The following is an 18,167-nucleotide window of genomic DNA, read 5'->3' as shown; positions in this document are numbered from 1 at the left end:
ACTTGAGTATTTTCTCCCTTCAGGGTAAACTTGGTGTACCTGGACTTCCTGGATATCCTGGAAGACAAGGACCTAAGGTAAAAATCTACAGCATGATGTAATAAATTTGTTATTTATTAACTAATAAATTAGTTATTTATTACATCGCTGCTGATCTTAAGATGTTTTCTCCTTGAAGGGATCTCTTGGGTTCCCTGGATTCCCAGGTTCAAATGGAGAGAAGGGAACAAGGGTAAGCTGGTAGTTCTTTGAAGGATTTTACTGTCAGGCTGTATAAGGTATTATTAGCAGCCAAAGTAATATTGTGGTTCTGTACATAGTTAAACTGCACAAATAACTGCTCACTATACTGCAAGTTGTGTTACATAAACCTTAAGTATTTAATTCTGATGTAAATGTTAAAACAGAACTTTTTTATTTGTTTTAATCAGGGTGCTAGTGGAAAACAAGGACCAAGAGGACAAAGAGGACCAACGGTAATTTTAATAAATTTATTTATCAGATTTATAAAAGCTGCATAACTTTGTCATTTGGTCTGCAAAGAGGACAGAAGTTTAACTGAACAGAAGCCAAATAATATTTATTATTAATTTGATTTCATGCAGCAGTTAGAAGTTTAACCTCCAGGGGGCAGCAGAGAAAAGATGTTTCTGTAGGGTGTCTAGTTGTTATTCATGTAATAATATGAATATCATGTATGATTATGATTTAACAACCTTATAGTTGCTGCATATTTTTTTATTTGAAATAAAAATGTATTTTTTTTAAACATGATTAATAATTATTCCCTCCAGGGCCCAAGAGGGCAGAGAGGCCCAAGGGGAGCAACTGGGAAACCAGGAGCAAAGGTTTGATTACATCCAAACTGTTCAGAAGAACTTCATCCACCTATTTGCTGTCCTGTTGATAATTATTATTTTATTAATTTAGCAAAGAAAGGCCTGACCTGAAACAGGGCGTTACATTTGATTCATGTGAATACTTCATCAGAACTGTGCTTTGAACCATCCTGGCACAACACTGGACTGAACTCATGTCTGGGTCTAATTATCTGTGTTGTAATTAGGGAACGTCTGGAAGCGATGGCCCCCCTGGTCCTTCTGGAGAGAGGGTTAGTGTTCCAGTCACAGCAGGAAAGCATCCTTTCATTGTTGAGTCTTTGTTCATTTATCTGCCAGTAAAAATATTCAGTTCCTCTCATCGTGTTTCTTATTCTTGGTTCTACCAGGGATTGCCTGGACCTCAGGGAGCCAATGGCTTCCCAGGACCCAAAGGGCCTCCGGTAAGAAAAGGTTCTCATAAAATGATTTTATAGCTTCTGCTGAACTGTTCATTATTTCATTTCTTATTATTCCTAATAAACTTACAGGGACCACCTGGAAAAGATGGACTGCCTGGACATCCTGGACAGAGAGGAGAAGTTGTGAGTTTTATTTATTTTTATTTGTCATTTCCAGATGTGTGACGTAACGACTGGAGATCTTCAAACTGGTTTAAACTGGTTTATATGTTACCACAACACATGATAGTTCTCTGTCTTTATTTGCAGTTGCTGTAACTTTTAGTAGTGATTTTATTCTATATAATTATTAACAAATAGAAAAATATAGATTTTTTTCTGAAATCTCAAATGCATTTTGAGGTAGTGTCACATTTGTTGAGCTAGTTGCCAAACTTTCTGTAGAGATCCTGTTTTAATGGGACCTAAAGTAGCTTCAGGATGCTGCAGTGTCACTTCCTTTAACCTGGATTAATGTTTTCAGCTCTTAAATAGACAGATTACCAAGGAAAACCAGATCTTTATCTTTCTTCAGAGTGAAAGTCAGTTTGACTGAAACTGTGGTAACCATGGTGACTGCATTAAGCCACATGATGCTTCTTCTCACCACCATGGTGCATGTTTGCTGTTTTGAGGATGATCTGTTTTTCTTCTGCAGGGGTTCCAAGGTAAAATGGGTCCACCTGGGCCTCCTGGAGTTGTAGGACCTCAGGTGAGCTGATTTCTCTTACTGCTCATTTTTTCATTACTTTCATCTTGTTCACCTTTATGTCTTCACTCTCTACTAATGCCTTTATCCTTCTACCCTTTCCACCTCCATCCTTTAAGGGTCCATCAGGAGAAACCGGCCCCATGGGTGAGCGTGGCCATCCTGGCTCCCCTGGTCCACCTGGAGAGCAGGGACTATCTGGTCCCTCAGGAAAAGAGGGTACTAAGGGTGACCCTGGACCTCCAGGAGGCCCTGGAAAAGATGGGCCCCCAGGTCTGAGAGGTTTCCCTGGGGAGAGAGGACTTCCTGGAACCCCTGTAAGTTTCATCAACATAAACCCAGCAAGCAAGTTTAGCCAAGCCTTTAAACACTGCAGATATCTAACTAAATGAAACAATCTCAAAGGAGAGTTATTTATCTCTTACTTGTTAAGGTATTCAGATGTTTTTCATGTGTAATAAAATGTTACATCAGTAAAAATAGAAGGGGGGCGTCTCTCGATACAAAGCTGTACTGGGTCACAGCTGCTACATCCCAGCCACCTCCAGACAAACCAGACGTTGCTCTAGGCTACGTACGTAACCCAGTTTCCTCTGGTCATCATTATTTCCTCTGCTATGTTCATTCTGGTAAAAGTAAAAGAATACATCCACCAAACATTCTGGTTTTACTGCAGGAAATATTAGATACTTTATATCTAGATGTAGTAGAAACACTTCATGGAAAATGTTTTCCTAACGAATGTTTGGTCTCAGTCAACAGCTTCATGTCTTCTAGTCCATCCTGAGCTGTTTGATGTATGCAACATATCCCAAATGTGAACAAATATAGCACATTATTGTACATGAACATGTTTCCTATTTTATAGAATTGTACAAAAGTATTTAGTCTTTCATTTAAAGCAGCAGGAAACATAGAACCACAGTCATCGTCCGTGTTTTTAATATCACAATCTCAATAAACTGTTTGGATGCAGGTTTTTGGGGGATATAATATTTCAGCTTTCATGCATTAATACTCTGCATTTGGCCTGTTGGATGGACTCTGACTGCCCTTTATTGTTGCATCAGATTTATGTGTTTAATGGCTGAGAAGATCAAAGAAAATGGAGGGAGAAACGATTCATAATCAATATCCTAACGATTCATAATCAATATCCTAACGATTCATAATCAATATCCTAACGATTCATAATCAATATCCTAACGATTCAAAATCAATATCCTAACGATTCATAATCAATATCCTAACGATTCATAATCCATATCCTAACGATTCATAATCCATATCCTAACGATTCAAAATCAATATCCTAACGATTCATAATCAATATCCTAACGATTCATAATCCATATCCTAACGATTCATAATCAATATCCTAACGATTCAAAATCAATATCCTAACGATTCATAATCCATATCCTAACGATTCATAATCCATATCCTAACGATTCATAATCAATATCCTAACAATTCATAATCAATATCCTAACCACAGTATTCAGGAACAGTGCTGCAGTTACATGCTTTCTCCATACTGTGCAGCCCCACTTTACTTATTTATAAAGGTTTTCCTTTCAAGAACATTTTTTAGACTTCTTTCTCTTTTACTTGTTTCCTTTTGTATCTTTTATTTCCTGAAGATAAACCAACATTTGAAGGAACTGAGTGTAGCTGATAATGTTTAGCCGATATATTGAGTCACGACTCAGCTGTATAAGCAGACATGCAGAAAGAAGCAAGTTGTCTGTATTTGGACACATCAGCTGCAGGTTGTTATTGGAGTCAAAGAGCAGAGATTGGAGGAAGTTTTTATTCTGAATTTAAAAAACACCAATCCCAGGATTTCACACATTTTGATTGGAGAATCGGTTTGCAACAATATGAGAGACACATCACTGAGAAAGAGGATAAATTACACCTTCAATAACATTCTTCGTCCACCTTTTTCTTCTATAAGCCTGCAGAGCAGCAGGTTGCTTTTGATTTTTTTTACTCTCATGCATCAGTTTATTAAGAGTCTGCCACTTTTTCCCTGTAGTTTACATAAATTAACAATAAATATGGTCATTCCTTCACTAAATGTTGTTTAAATGTTGGGAAAACTGAGAGATTCTGAAACGTGATCAGAAAATTTGACTTGATGGTTTTAAAGATTGCAAGTCCAGAAACATCTGTTTCCATAGCTGCAAATGGATCAAGATGGTATAAAAAAATGAATTTTAGGCTGAAAAATCATATCAGTGGCAGAATATAGGAAAATACTGTGTATTATAAAGTACCAATCTGATGCATTTATTTCTTATTTTTCTTCAACTCTGGTTCAAACATCATATTTGATTGAATTGTTCTAACTTGCTAACATGCTAATAAGCAGCATATATCAGGTTATATGAAGTTCAGGAAGTGTTAAAGATGAGCTGCAGCGTGAAGAAGATCTAGTTACATTTGAGCTCATGTTGGGTTTGAAATGATCTGTTTTCATTAAAAAAAAATATGGAATTACCAGAAATTAGTTTTTGTGTCGTTAAAAACTGATTTCTTCCTTCTGATGTTTACCTCCAGGGGGGTGGAGGACTGAAAGGAAGTGAAGGACCTGCTGGACCTCCTGGACCTGCTGTATGTTTCTAACCATCTTAAACATTTATATCAATATTTTAAAAATATGAACTCAGTTCGCTCTCATATTTAAGGTAGCGGTTTTTAAGCTATTGATGTAGATTAAATTTTATTTCTTGTTTTTTAGCCTAAATCTTTGTCGATGTTTGAAATGTCAAATATGTTCCCGTTTTAAAAATGGTTTCTTTCTCACAGTAATGATAGTAAATGTTATTCTGCTAAACATGTCAGCATTCTGAGGAACATCTGCTGTGATTTAGATGGTTATCATGTACTTTTCTAGGGTTCTCCTGGTGAGAGGGGCCCAGCTGGAACTGCTGGACCTGTGGGACCTCCAGGCAGACCAGGTCCACAGGGTCCTCCTGGACCAGCTGGAGAGAAGGGAGTTCCGGTGAGTGATCTAGACGTTCTTATCTGCAGTGGTGAACAGCAGACCTAATGTAAATACTAACATGCTGTGTTCTTGAAGAAAAAACAACATTCACTTATTGCTTCTTTTTGTCACTTCCTGTTCAGGGAGAGAAAGGACCTATTGGCCCAGTGGGTCGAGACGGAGTTCAAGGACCGGTGGGTCTGCCTGGCCCTGCTGGATCACCTGGAGTACCTGGAGAAGATGGTGATAAGGTTAGTAAGTAGGCATTCCTACACCTTTTTGCTAACTTGTGGGACTGGTTTATTTCAGTAGATAATTCCTAAATATGTATTTATAAATATAGAAATTTAAATGTTTAGAAGAAATGAGTTGAAACAGAACTGTAAATAAAAACAGAATAAGTCAAATTACAAAGTTGTGAGTGAAATGTTGGGCGTCTGAGTCCTTCAAGTAGAACGATGTTCTTCTGCTGTTTCAGGGGGAGGTTGGAGAACATGGTCAGAAAGGCGCCAAGGGAGGAAAAGGAGAGCATGTGAGGAACTTCAATAAAACCCTCATATTTCATATTAATGGTGATGATCTATCATATCAAAGCTGCTTTGCTCATAGTTTGTTGGGCTTTTTTCAGGGTCCTCCGGGCCCACCAGGCCCAATGGGTCCGGTTGGTCAGCCTGGTCCTGCTGTGAGTACAGAGTTTGTTTGATTCATTCCTGATTGTTTCTGCATTTGATTGATGGTTGAATTCATCGACAGCAATGAATTTATCATCTCCACGTCTTTATCTGTCCTGCAGGGGGCAGATGGAGAACTCGGGCCGAGGGGCCAGCAGGGGCCTTTTGGAGCTAAAGGTGATGAAGGTACTCGAGGGTTCCCAGGGGCTCCAGGACCAATCGGACTGCAGGTAAAATAAAAAGTGAAAAGGTGACTGTATTTGGGATGAAGATTCTTTCAGCTCTTCATCCCAGAATTCAACATGTTTCAGAAATGATCTGTTTTAGTGAAGTCCTTCAGTGAAGCTTCTCAGCTGAGGAGTTTTTATTTAACATCATCTTCTGTTCTGCAGGGACTGCCTGGACCACCTGGTGAGAAGGGAGAAACAGGCGACGTTGGACCTTTGGTGAGTTTCACGAATTATTTCTGTAAAAAGAGGCGATGTGTCTTTTCTTTACAATAACCTCTTCCTGTTTCCAGGGTCCACCGGGCCCTCCTGGACCACGCGGCCCTGCTGGTCCCAACGGAGCCGACGTGAGTGTTTAGAGCTTTTCTTTTTGTTGCTGAAAAAGAAAAAATGTAAAATAAGAGAAACTTAAACACAGCTTTGGATCTTCTGGCAGCTTCCTAAAAAAACAACCAAGTTACTTTCAATAAAAAAAAAAACTACATTATCTTTTAGTTTGTTCTGTTGGTCAGATATTAGGAGGTAAATGTTTTGATTTTTTGTCTGATTCATTCTTGTTGTTTCAGGGTTCTCAAGGTCCTCCTGGAGGTGTGGGAAATCCTGGACCTCTTGGAGAAAAGGTGCCGTATCTGGAGAATATTTTAGTAAATGTTTAATGACTTAATAGAACAAGTTTAAATAAAAATATTCTATATGCTCTGCTCCGCAGGGAGAGCCTGGTGAAGCTGGACAACCTGGTGTTGGAGGAGAGCCCGGAAAGAAGGTGAGAACCCGAGTGTCCGATCAGAACACTTAGGGCCCGATCTTGAAAAAATTCCACATAAGGAACATTAAATTGCTTATGCAAAAAAAATAGAAATTGTACGTGCAATAAGTGGGCGTGTTGCGTGCGATCTGCAGTGATATTTTTAGTTCTGGTCCGTTCTGCTTCTGCTTTCTTGGACTGTTACAGTTCATTTAACCTCTGGTCGTTTTTCACACCAGCAGATTTGTCATCAAAGCCTCTGGCCTAACGAGATGACCTCTCCTATTCTGTGCAGGGCGCCTCTGAGTGCATAATTACTCCTGCAGAAGGCTGAATTTGTTCTGTGAGCAGATGCTTTATGTTTGTGGTCCGGACGGACCCACTGAGGCAAAGACTACATCCTGCTTCGCCTTTAAGCAGAATCAATGATCACAGGCCATAGCTTAGGAGGGCAGAGCTGTGTCCAAAGTAGGTAGGTGCTGCGTCAAGGCTGACCCCACCACAGGAGCACAGCTTGTTAACTGTGTTGCTCAACGTAACTCGCAACGGTTGCAGCTTAGAAACTGGCCAAGCAACATTAGCGATAAAAAAGACAAAAATGTCTGTCAAGAAATTTATTACAGGTTTGCCTCCCTTCCACTTTTAATATTTTTTGGAGACTCACCATGTTTTGTTTTTTTTGCGAGTTTATGTTTGAAGAGTTCAGAGTTTATCATAAACAGGCAGAATTTTTAAGCCTACTCATAATATTAGCAACAAAAATGTAGTTTGTGGTAAAGTTGGCTATCTATATATTATAGCTTTGGTAATTTTAAAAACGTAACGTCACATAACTGTCCTGCAAAGAATTTAATTTGAAAGGATCAGTTATGTGCTCACCTCTGCATGATCAGGTTTGTGCTTCAGCAGCAGATGATCTCCCTGACAGCGATGATGTGCTGGAATGATCCAGACACCAGAACAAAAGTGTTACAAGACGTTTTATCATAGGAGGAAAGTTATGGCTTCTGTTTGTGTTTGGCTCCAAATCAGACCTCAGATAATCCTACATAGAATCCTCTATTCTCATCCATTTTTATTATTGACAATCCATCTCTGTTGAAACACGTACAGAAGATTCTTTCTCCCCGTCACTATCAATGCCTCCTTCTGTTCACAGTGACAGCAGACATTTTTTGTGCCAGTTAGCACCTGTTAAACCTAGACGCAAAAACAGCACCGCAATCCGTTTCAGGTTTGATAAATCACGTTGCAGGTGGTAAGATACCAACTCATAAATTTGTGTGTTTGGGTCATTATATGTTTTGCATATTCATGAAGGCAAACATGCTAAAACATTGACGCTTTTCTGCTAATTTTACACACGCATTTCGATTAGCACCTGGTTAGTAGATTTGCACACGCAACGCAGTTTTCACGTTTTTATACACACTAACCTTTTGAAGATCAGGCCCTTAGTGTGCTAATCAGCGGTGTCCATAAATGAACAAAGAATTGGGTTGCTGTTGTCAGGGTCCTCGTGGAGAGCGTGGAGAGAAGGGAGAGGCTGGACAACCTGGAACTCCTGGACTTGCAGGAGGAAGAGGAGGACCAGGAGACGACGGGCCCAAAGGAAACCCAGTAGGACACACAAAGAAACACACTCCCACCCAGGGGAATGACTTTAGATGCTCTGATCTCTGCCGTATAATAAACCTATGTTTGTTTTTCCATCCAACTTCAGGGTCCTGTTGGTTTCCCCGGTGATCCTGGTCCCCCTGGTGAGGTCGGACCCAGAGTAAGTGTGTTTTTAATGCATCTTTTATTTGGTTTTTATTCTTAAATTTGCTTTATCTACTTTTACAGATGTTAACTTACTTTAGCACAGCTGCTCCACACATGCTGTCTTGGATGCGTTAACAGAAATAAAATCTAATTCTCTGGTTCCAGGGTCAAGATGGTGCCAAGGGGGAGAGAGGAGAGGACGGTGAACAGGGAGAGTCGGTCAGTAAAAACATTAAAAAAAAGGGCAGATTAAAAAAAATATTAGAACATCATGAAAACTTTTTGATGATTATGGCTTACATAGAATAAAAACCCAAAATTATGTCTCAGAAAATGAGTATATTACAAAATACTAATGTATAAATGTTATGTAATGGTCATATTATGGCCCACACATCCATGGGGAAGACTGCTGACTTGATAGAGGTCCAGAAGACAATCACTGAAAATGTAATCGATAAAGAAGCTGGTTGTTCACAGAGTTTTGTATCCAAGCATATTCATAGAAAGTTGAGTGGAAGGAAAAGTGGTGCACTAGCAACAGGAAATACTGCAGCTTTGAGAGGATTGTCAAGCCAAATCCATTCAAGAATTTGAAGGAGCTTCACAAGGATCAGACTAAGGCTGGAGTCAGAGCGTCAAGAACCAGTATGCAGACAGAACCTACACATGGGCTACAGATGTCATGTTCCTCCTGTTAAGCCACTCCTGAACCAGAAACATTGTCAGAACCGTCTTACCTGGGCTAAGGAAGAACTCAACTGGACTGTTTCTCAGTGGTATAAAGTCCTGTTTTCAGATGAAAGTAAAGTTTACATCTCATTTGGAAATCAAGGTCCCAGAGTCTGCTGGACGTGTGGAGAGGCCCAGAATCCACGTTGCTGAAAGTCCAGTGTGAAGTTTCCAGTCAGTGGAATAAAATATTCAAGTTTTCTGAGACATTGAGTTTTTGGTTTTCATTCTTTAAAGGCCAGAATCATCAAAGTTACTATAAATAAAGTTTTTATATATATCTCTGTGTAATGAATCAATATATCAGTTTAACTTTCTGAAATGAGGGGCAAAAATTGTTCAACTTTTTCCACGATGTTCTAGTTTTATTAGCTGTATATTTTATTCTCCTGAACGTCATCGCCTTGTTTCCCTATGTGACAGGGCTCCCCAGGACCTCCTGGTGAGAATGGACCACCCGGCCCCCCAGGAAAGAGGGTGAGACCACCTTCAGCATTAGATGCCTCTGATGAGCTCTTCTATGAGCTGCAGAGGAGCAGTTAAAATCTATTTCCATCTTTATTCAGCTTGTTTCTTTAAATATCACCGAATTAAAAGATCAAAAATAATTTTCATGAACAGTTTATAGATAAATCTCACAGTTCAAACACATTAAACATTTGATAATTATTATTTCGTTGTGTTTTTCATGCCAGGGTCCTGCTGGGACAAGAGGACCAGAGGGACGAGAAGGAGAGAAAGGAACCAAGGTGGGTCATCAGCTGTTCTGTCTACTTCAGATGTAATCGTGAGGTCTACTGATTTAAAACTACGAAGGTTCTAACATGATTCCTGTCTGACATTCTGAGCGCGGCCGTTTCCGGTCCAGGTGATTCCTCAATATTTGCAGCAGCTCCACAGATTTCCTCTGGGCTGAAGACAAGGTGGACGATTCTGACCTTGATTAGATCTCTGTTCTTCATCGCGCCACAGAGGAAGACGACGAGCTCCATCAAATTATATTTGACTTCTACTCACACAGAGCTGGAGGAAGAAGGTCTTGTACCAGATAGCTGATGATGATATTCACACGGTGTCCGATTGTTTCAGCCCTAATCAAAACTAAAGTCGGCGTGAATATCAGTGAACACCACATTTATTCTAAAGATGCTGATGTCCAACAACCTCATGTGAAACAAGCTTCAACATGGAGACACTGAAAACTCGCTGCTGGACCCAGAGTTACATTATAAGAGCTCTAACTCTGTTCTCACGCCATGTTGTCCCTCATGAAACATCTCATCTCTAGGTCACTGTTCAGGAAGCTGTAGAGCCTCACTTTTCCATCCATGGAATAATTATTGTCCTTCTTCACAGGGAGATTCAGGCGCCGTCGGTCCCCCCGGAAAGACTGGCCCCGTTGGCCCCCAGGGTCAACCAGGGAAACCAGGAACAGAAGGTCTCCGAGGTCTCCCAGGATCAGTGGTAAGTTGGGTTTTCTGTTTTAATTATCAAGTTTGAAAATCCAGCAGCTACTCAACATTTGTTGGAGGATTCGCCTGAATGTGTTTATTTCAGGGTGAGCAAGGAGCTCCAGGATCTGCTGGACAGAAAGGACCACCTGGACCTATGGTAAGGCACCACTTTCTGCTCTTTTATTCACTGAACCTCAGCTGAAATGCAGATGTCCTCTGGTGTCGTCTCCAACCATTTCTCCTTAGGTTATTTTTCATTTCTTTTGTTACATTGTGTCATCCTTCTCTTATCTTCTTGTCCATCGTTTCCTCCTGCAGGGACCTCCTGGTTTGCCTGGCCTGCGTGGAGATCCTGGTGCAAAGGGAGAGAAGGGACACCAAGGTCTTATTGGTCTGATTGGACCTCCAGGAGAGCAGGGAGAGAAGGGAGACAGAGGTTTGCCTGGGCCTCAGGGATCATTTGGACCCAAAGGAGAGCCTGTAAGTTTAATATCTCCACACATTGCTGCTTATCTGAAAATAAATTAGAAACCGTGAATAATTTGAGCCACATCATGCGCTTTATGACAGGGTATGGGTGGAGGCACCGGACCGATCGGCCCTGCAGGTCCTCCTGGTCTTCCAGTAAGTTCTACAAGAACCCCATCTTTATACTCGCCTAATTTAGATTCTGTCATTTTATTAAACTGAAGCTTTGTGTCATTTTCAGGGCCCACAAGGTGTCAAAGGAGCAAAGGGTGCAACAGTAGGTTAAACATATTTCCAAAATGATTTTTCTAAACAATAAATGTGAAACCAAAGAGCACATATCTGATTCTGACATCCTTCAGGGAGGATCTGGTCCAAAAGGAGAAAAGGGTGTACAAGGACCTGCTGGACTTCCTGTAAGTAGAACATCCTGTTTGGTTTTAAACTTCCAGAAGATTTTCCAGTATCATATAAATATCTGGTCACTGGTCAGTCATAAAGCGTAAACTTGCATCCCAGGGTCCACCGGGCGAGGTCATTCAGCCGATTCCCATCCAGAGGAGTCCCAAGTCCAAACGCTCCATTGATGCCAGCCAGCTGCTGCCCGAGTTGGACCCTGACATGCCTGCATCTGACGCCGCCGGCACAGAGTTCCTGATGGGCAGCGAGGGCATGGAGGAGATCTTCGGCTCTCTGAACTCACTACGACAGGAGATCGATACCATACGTTTCCCTCTGGGCACCCAGGACAGCCCGGCTCGCACCTGCCAGGACCTCCACCTCAGCCAGCCGGACCTCAAGGATGGTACAGAACCAAGTCCAAATATTTACCTGCCACCTAATTATCCAACAAAGCTGGTTTTCACTCAAAATAACCAATTAATCAAGTACATTTAAACACTGAAGACTGAATCTGATATAAAGTTAAAAACTGTTATCATAAAACAAAGATTTTAATCAAAGTTTTACGTATTTTTCTTTAATTTTCTTTTCTTCTGCAGGAGAATACTGGATCGATCCCAACCAGGGCTGCTCCAGAGACTCCTTCAAGGTCTTCTGTAACTTTACAAATGGAGAGACGTGTCTGTACCCCAGAAAAGACTTTGACACGGTCAGTTCGGAGAACCAGAAACACTACGAAATATTTTCAATCCAAGTCTCAAAACTCGCAGGTTCAAAATGTCAAAGATCAGAACATAAATCCTGGAGAAAACATTGAGGAGAAAGTTTAAACCGGTTGTGGAGATTTTCAGTGTTTAACATCATCTAAGTGTAATTCCTTCAGATAGTCGCAACATTTAAATAAACTTTCGTATATTTATTAAAATGTAGTTTTAATGAAAGGTTTTTCTAACTGGGTGTGAATCTGACCAGTTTGTTCTACGTCCTCCATGAAAAACTCAAACTTCATTTAACTAATGTTCTGCTGACCTTTCTGACGGCAGGTGAAGATGAGCTCCTGGAACAATGAGACTCCAGGGTCGTGGTACAGCCAGTTCGCCACAGGCAGTAAGGTTAGTAACTATCGGACCTAAGGACCGGCTGCCAGACAGTTTAACGTTTCATTCACCGTCTCAACATGACTCCAGTAAGTTTCAACATTTCTCACCTTACGTCCTCAGTTCTCCTACATGGACTCTAACGGCGAGGCCGTGGGTGTGGTCCAGCTGGGCTTCTTGCGTCTCCTGAGCGTCCAGGCCCGTCAGAACCTAACATACCACTGCCACCGCTCAGTGGCCTGGGCCGACCGAAGTGCCAAGAACAACCACAAGAGAGCGCTGCACTTCAGAGGTGCAAATGACGAAGAGCTGAGCTACGAGACCAGCCCTTACATCAAAGCGTTGATCGACGGCTGCTCTGTGAGTCCACAGCAGATTTTACTCTTCTGGTTCTCCATGAAACTGATAAGCTGTTCAGATGTTCTGCTAACATGTTCTGGGGGATCTGATTAATCCTGATAGAACTGATCCAAGTTCAGGTTCACAGCTGGCATAAGGAAGCAGCTCCACTTACCTGCCTTTAAACATGTGGCTCATGTCACACAGTCGGAGGTTTTTCTCTAAAATTACAGAAATATGAGCATCCTGACCTCCATCCATCCATGGTCTGAGCCTGCATATCGCTGGGGGGGGGGGGGGTGATCAACCGAGAAGCAAGGTACACTCTGGATAGGTCGCCGGTCCATAACAGGCAACGCAGAGACAGACAGAACAAAGAACATGTTCTAACACTCCTTCCCAAGGTCAACTAAAACTAACATGGAAACTGTTTAGGATGTGAGGAAGCTGGAGTACCTGGAGAGAACCCACTCATGGCTGGGGAGAACATGCGAACTCCATACAGAAAAACCCAGGCCGGGATCCGAACCCAGAACCTTGCTGCAAGGCAACAGTGCTAACAGCTTCACTGCTGTTCAGCTGGCTGAAAGACCACTCCTACATATTTCCGCCTACTTAAAATAAAGACAAATTTGGTTCTTAGCATTTAATTCCAGATGAGAAAACCTGACAGCTGGGAATTAAATGAGCGTCAGCCTGTAAAGATAAAACAAGCAACAGTCTGTAAGAAGACTGGAGGCTCATTACTAACCTGTTTAACCAGCTGGTATCATCTTGCATGAATGACCTGCTTGTTGAATGGAACACGACTCAACTCTGCTGTTAGTGTGGAGTCTCATCGGGTCAGGCGGTCCTTCATTGTGGTCCAGGATGAATTTTTCTACATTTATATGGAAACATGCGTCCCACTCAGAGCCTAACGTGTTCAGAGAAGCATTATTCTCTCCTAACTGCATCAAGTTTAACTAAAGTGTGACTTCTTCTTCTTCTACAGTACCGAAAAGGCTTTGACAGGACCGTCCTGGAGATCAACACACCACAGTTGGAACATCTCCCTCTGCTGGACATCAAGGTGACAGACTTTGGGGAGAGCAACCAGCAGTTTGGCTTTGAAGTGGGACCTGTCTGTTTCCAGGGCTAAACACACCAACACACACTACGCAGAAAACATGCAAACACTCACATACACACAAGCACTTAAACATGCACACGGGATCAACATACATGACCAGTAATTTGTAAATTAACTTGTAAATGATATTAAATACATAAACCCACACACACTCATTCTCACGTATGCGCCTCGGGAAACAGTTTCCTAGCGGCTAATGGACTTAAAAACAAGAGAAGTGAAATAAAAACTTGTGAAGAGGAGAACGTCTGGGAGCGAGACGGCATAGAAGGAGGAAAAAACCAGGAGAGAACATTCCTTGGAATAAAACATTATTTTTCTGAGCAGCAGGAGGATCCGGCCTCAGATAGAAGACGGAGCCAGCAGCGTGAGGCCTGAAGCTCCTCGTCTCCAGTCCCCCATCTCACTCCTCTGTCCTTCCCACTGACACCTTTCTCCACCCAGATCTCCTGCTCCCCCTCCCCCACCTGTTTCTGACAAGAGTCCCATGCAAACATCGTCTCCATCTCTGTATTTCCAGGGTTGATGCGACGGCAACATGATTAACCATCACTGTGATCCCGTCTTCCTACTCAGCAACAGATTATTGGCTTTAAATTCTTTTGCTTTTATCTAAAAACTTGAATAAACGTCATTTTTCACATTTTACCTCATGAACAAAATTTTGAATTCAGTCTAAATAGTAGAAACAAAACCCAGACCTGAACCAGAACCTGGTCCACATCAACGTTTAGTTGTTGCACATCTGAGCTATGGGTTATGATTGGGTGATATCTTGTTGCTACTCGCATGTGAACCATGTTGCTGGGATGTAACCTCATGACCTTTAACGTCAGAACAAACCAAAGAACTGTCGCCAGTTTCCACCCAGATGTAAACCGGTCCGACCCCATGATCTCAGCAGGATCACAGATCATTTTCATCCTGAGCTTCAACAAAGGGGATTTTCTGCTGCCGTCATCGACACGCTGAAGTTTAACCCTTTACTCTCCAGCATGTGATTCCCAGCTCAAAATGATCATTAAAATCTTTCTCAAGGTGCTTTTTAAACTCAGCATTTTGGTTCATTTGTTTCTGTTGAACAAACAGCTGCAGACAGAAAAGATGAGTTGATGCCTACGTCAGTGAAGTTAAAGCCATTTTTTTAAGCTGTGCTGTTGTACATGACTGTTCCTGGTGCCTTTTAAAGAAACAACCCGATAAATCCTTACTGAGGAGAGCGGAGCGGTCACAGCTTACATGTGCAGTCATTTTCCTGTTTCCTGGTTCTAATACCTGACGTTTGTAGGGAAGATTTATTGAATTAAACTGTGTGGCAAGGTGCTAATTATACAAAAATCCTCCATTTTTAGTCTCTTTTCTATTTCACAAACGTTTTAGGAGGGAAATGTGCATTACAGTACATTTGTACAGAAATAGCAATATTTTATTGTATTTATTTAAAACCGACAGGGTGCTTTGAGAATAAAATAAGAACTGACTTTTATTTCAGGCAGATGTGTGTTTCAGTTGTATTTATTGTAAAGCAGCTCGACTGAAGCGATTGACTTGCATGTTTTAAACGGAGTCAGCTGGAGCTGCGATGCTTCTGTTCACATCAACAAACATCTTCTGTCCAACCAAAGAATCTGTGGCCGTGTCTCACTGTAAGCCCCCTTTTCTCATGTTTTTATCAGCTGTACTGTGCCTTTAAATGTTGCTTCCACTATACTGATTAAATGGTGACTCTCCAGTTCTGCCACATCCCTGTTTCCTTGATAGCAAGAACGTTTACAGAGTCCGTTCCTGCAGTTACCGGGACCGAGGTTCTGACTGTATAAAAACACAAAAACTTTTATTTTGGGTGTGAGAGGAAGGGGTGAGTGGGAGTGGGTAACATCTGTCAGGCAAGATGGAGTAAAAGTACTTCCTAAAATTATGGGGTGAGTTCTGACTGGAGTTCTGGTTCTGTTTGTTTGTTATTTTTTAAATCTAGCAGTAAAGCAAGGAGAGAAAACGTAAACCAAAGCGATCTGTCCTTCTCCTTTGAGAACGACCTCAACTATTTGCTTTTATTGTGTTGAAGACATTTCAACTTAAAAATATGGTGCTGAAAAGTTTTATTTTATAATGTCTGTAAGTAATTTTTTTAAAAGTTTGTTTGGGTAATATATAATCTTTTTAAAAGGAGATGTTCGACTCTTGGTTTTTCTTTCAACTAACGCTGCCTTTGCTCCAAATGACCACCAGGCGTCGCTGTTTTTACTCATTAAGAGTTTAACGAGTTGTAGGTTTTCTTGATGGCCTTGACCTGCTTATAGAAACTGGGATCCACTCAGGTTTCATCATCACTATCTCAGCAGAACAGAGGACACCTCCTGCAGATGAGTTAACTCTTCCTCATTAGATGGACACATTTTCCCCACTCAACACAGATGACATTCATGCATCCAAACTCCACTGTTTTATCTGCGATAACCAAACAGAAATCACCTATTCCCAACTACTAGAAGCTACCTGGATCAGTAGGAACTCACTGAAGCATCTCTTTAATCAGCAACCAGTCTGCAGGCCTTAGGTACCACGTCTGGTTCTTTACCAGCCTGGATGGAGGAGGTCTAAGCCAGGTCAACGTATCAATACTGGCTATTTATTATTTTATTTTAGTTTACATTTACAGTATTTTCCATAATATTTACAGTTTTTAGCCACAGTTGGAAATAAAGGGAATCAGTAAACTTAGCATAAAATCAATTCTGATTCTGATCCAGTTCTTTGCGAGGAGGAAATTTTGACACGTAGAAAGATAACAGACGGCGCTGGCATGAAAGCCATGAAATACGCTACAGTGACGAGCAATGGACCTCTGATCTGCACTCAGTGCTGGATTTTGTTCGTTGTTTAATGATTTGTTGGAAAAGCTCATATACAATATTTGCTTTTGGTTCATATTTTAAATATTTTGGCACGGTTAGAACCGTTTGACCACGAGTAGCACTGTTAACTCTGTGTGTTCATTTTAAAAATGTGGAGTTTGAGTTGACTGCTGCATGAAGGCAATCAAGAAAAACTACTGGTTTTAAAACAGGGAGGAATTCATCGTTCTTTAGATTTCCCTTACAGATATTTTATTTTTTAAGTGGTTTTCAGTAACTTACAGAGTTTCTAAACATCTTTAAAAATTCTTCTGGGCACCAGAATTATTTTATGTTGGGAAATTATTTTTACTGTTTGTTAAGTCATTAAATTCTGACCCATAAATTATTTGGGCCAAAAAGGTTCTGAAATCAAGGGTTGTTTCAGTGTTGATCCAGGTGGCTCATTGTTACTGCAGTTTATCACATGTTGTTCACGTTTCTTCAGCTGAATCTATGAAAACTATCAACAATAATTCAATTCGCACCAACAAGGTGATCCCAAAACTTATGTTACATGAAATTTAAACATAAAATAGATAAATAACTGAAGAACGATGCTTCCTAATGTCTTCTTCTTTAATGACCCAGAATGCTGCTGTGGTCAGAACCAAGGGCAGAAAACGACCACCAGAGAGCCTGGAGATCAGAACGATCAGAACAATTTAAAATATGATGAGAATTTCTGATTGGTTCAAGGTACAATATAAAGAAAGGTATAAATTAAAAGCTTTTACACGTTTTATTTTTTTAATTTATTAGTGTTTTTAGTACATTTCTCCACCTTTTTTACGCCATCGTTGAAGTTTAAACTGATTCCTTTTAATGGGCCTAAACTAAATGATTGGCAGAAGATATGCTCTGTTTATATTTTTGGTAATTTAGTTTAAAAAGATGATATTTCTAAAGTGATTTCTTCAGATTTTCGTTATGGTTCACTTATTTATATGTTTTCAAGACGTTTCCACCAAGTTAAAGCTGCACATTACCTTTCCTGCACGGTGGATCAGCGCCATCTTGTGGACAGTCATAGCTTCTGCTTCTCTGGGTTTCTCTTCAGTTTGTTGGAGCTGTTTAAAAGTTTAAAAACAACATTCAGTAAATTATTTACAGACACATCACGGACACAAAATGCAACCATTAAACCTTCATCACCTGTTTAGGTTCCATAATGAGAAAGAAATGCAGATAAAATGCTAAATTGTTTCTGAGGGAGCAAAACTGTTCCATAACCTTTGAGATTCTAGATTTTATTTCCAAAT

At 40.8% G+C, this 18,167-nt stretch overlaps 1 protein-coding gene across 6 annotated transcripts in view; it reads left to right on the top strand.

Annotated features, from left to right (window-relative positions):
- The window catches only part of col11a2 (collagen, type XI, alpha 2), a 50,432-nt gene extending 34,252 nt beyond the window's left edge, over positions 1-16,180 (top strand). For all 6 annotated transcript variants that reach the window (XM_047383156.1, XM_047383157.1, XM_047383160.1 and 3 more), the window contains 35 exons: positions 24-77; positions 179-232; positions 432-476; positions 795-848; positions 1,067-1,111; positions 1,229-1,282; positions 1,370-1,423; positions 1,938-1,991; positions 2,108-2,305; positions 4,554-4,607; positions 4,891-4,998; positions 5,124-5,231; positions 5,459-5,512; positions 5,609-5,662; positions 5,774-5,881; positions 6,044-6,097; positions 6,172-6,225; positions 6,445-6,498; positions 6,588-6,641; positions 8,136-8,243; positions 8,347-8,400; positions 8,553-8,606; positions 9,543-9,596; positions 9,815-9,868; positions 10,476-10,583; positions 10,677-10,730; positions 10,892-11,053; positions 11,144-11,197; positions 11,283-11,318; positions 11,404-11,457; positions 11,561-11,846; positions 12,043-12,152; positions 12,487-12,555; positions 12,664-12,900; positions 13,874-16,180. In XM_047383156.1, the coding sequence (XP_047239112.1) occupies positions 24-77; positions 179-232; positions 432-476; positions 795-848; positions 1,067-1,111; positions 1,229-1,282; positions 1,370-1,423; positions 1,938-1,991; positions 2,108-2,305; positions 4,554-4,607; positions 4,891-4,998; positions 5,124-5,231; positions 5,459-5,512; positions 5,609-5,662; positions 5,774-5,881; positions 6,044-6,097; positions 6,172-6,225; positions 6,445-6,498; positions 6,588-6,641; positions 8,136-8,243; positions 8,347-8,400; positions 8,553-8,606; positions 9,543-9,596; positions 9,815-9,868; positions 10,476-10,583; positions 10,677-10,730; positions 10,892-11,053; positions 11,144-11,197; positions 11,283-11,318; positions 11,404-11,457; positions 11,561-11,846; positions 12,043-12,152; positions 12,487-12,555; positions 12,664-12,900; positions 13,874-14,020 (2,955 nt within the window). In that variant the 3' untranslated portion in view covers positions 14,021-16,180. The remainder of the gene's footprint in view (positions 1-23; positions 78-178; positions 233-431; positions 477-794; positions 849-1,066; positions 1,112-1,228; positions 1,283-1,369; positions 1,424-1,937; positions 1,992-2,107; positions 2,306-4,553; positions 4,608-4,890; positions 4,999-5,123; positions 5,232-5,458; positions 5,513-5,608; positions 5,663-5,773; positions 5,882-6,043; positions 6,098-6,171; positions 6,226-6,444; positions 6,499-6,587; positions 6,642-8,135; positions 8,244-8,346; positions 8,401-8,552; positions 8,607-9,542; positions 9,597-9,814; positions 9,869-10,475; positions 10,584-10,676; positions 10,731-10,891; positions 11,054-11,143; positions 11,198-11,282; positions 11,319-11,403; positions 11,458-11,560; positions 11,847-12,042; positions 12,153-12,486; positions 12,556-12,663; positions 12,901-13,873) is intronic.
- Positions 16,181-18,167: the final 1,987 nt, after the last annotated feature.

The sequence above is a fragment of the Girardinichthys multiradiatus genome, chromosome 13 (genome assembly GCF_021462225.1).
Source record: "Girardinichthys multiradiatus isolate DD_20200921_A chromosome 13, DD_fGirMul_XY1, whole genome shotgun sequence".
Lineage (NCBI taxonomy): Eukaryota > Metazoa > Chordata > Actinopteri > Cyprinodontiformes > Goodeidae > Girardinichthys > Girardinichthys multiradiatus.
Note: the sequence above shows the minus strand (reverse complement) of the source record. Positions and strands in the feature narration are given on the sequence as shown.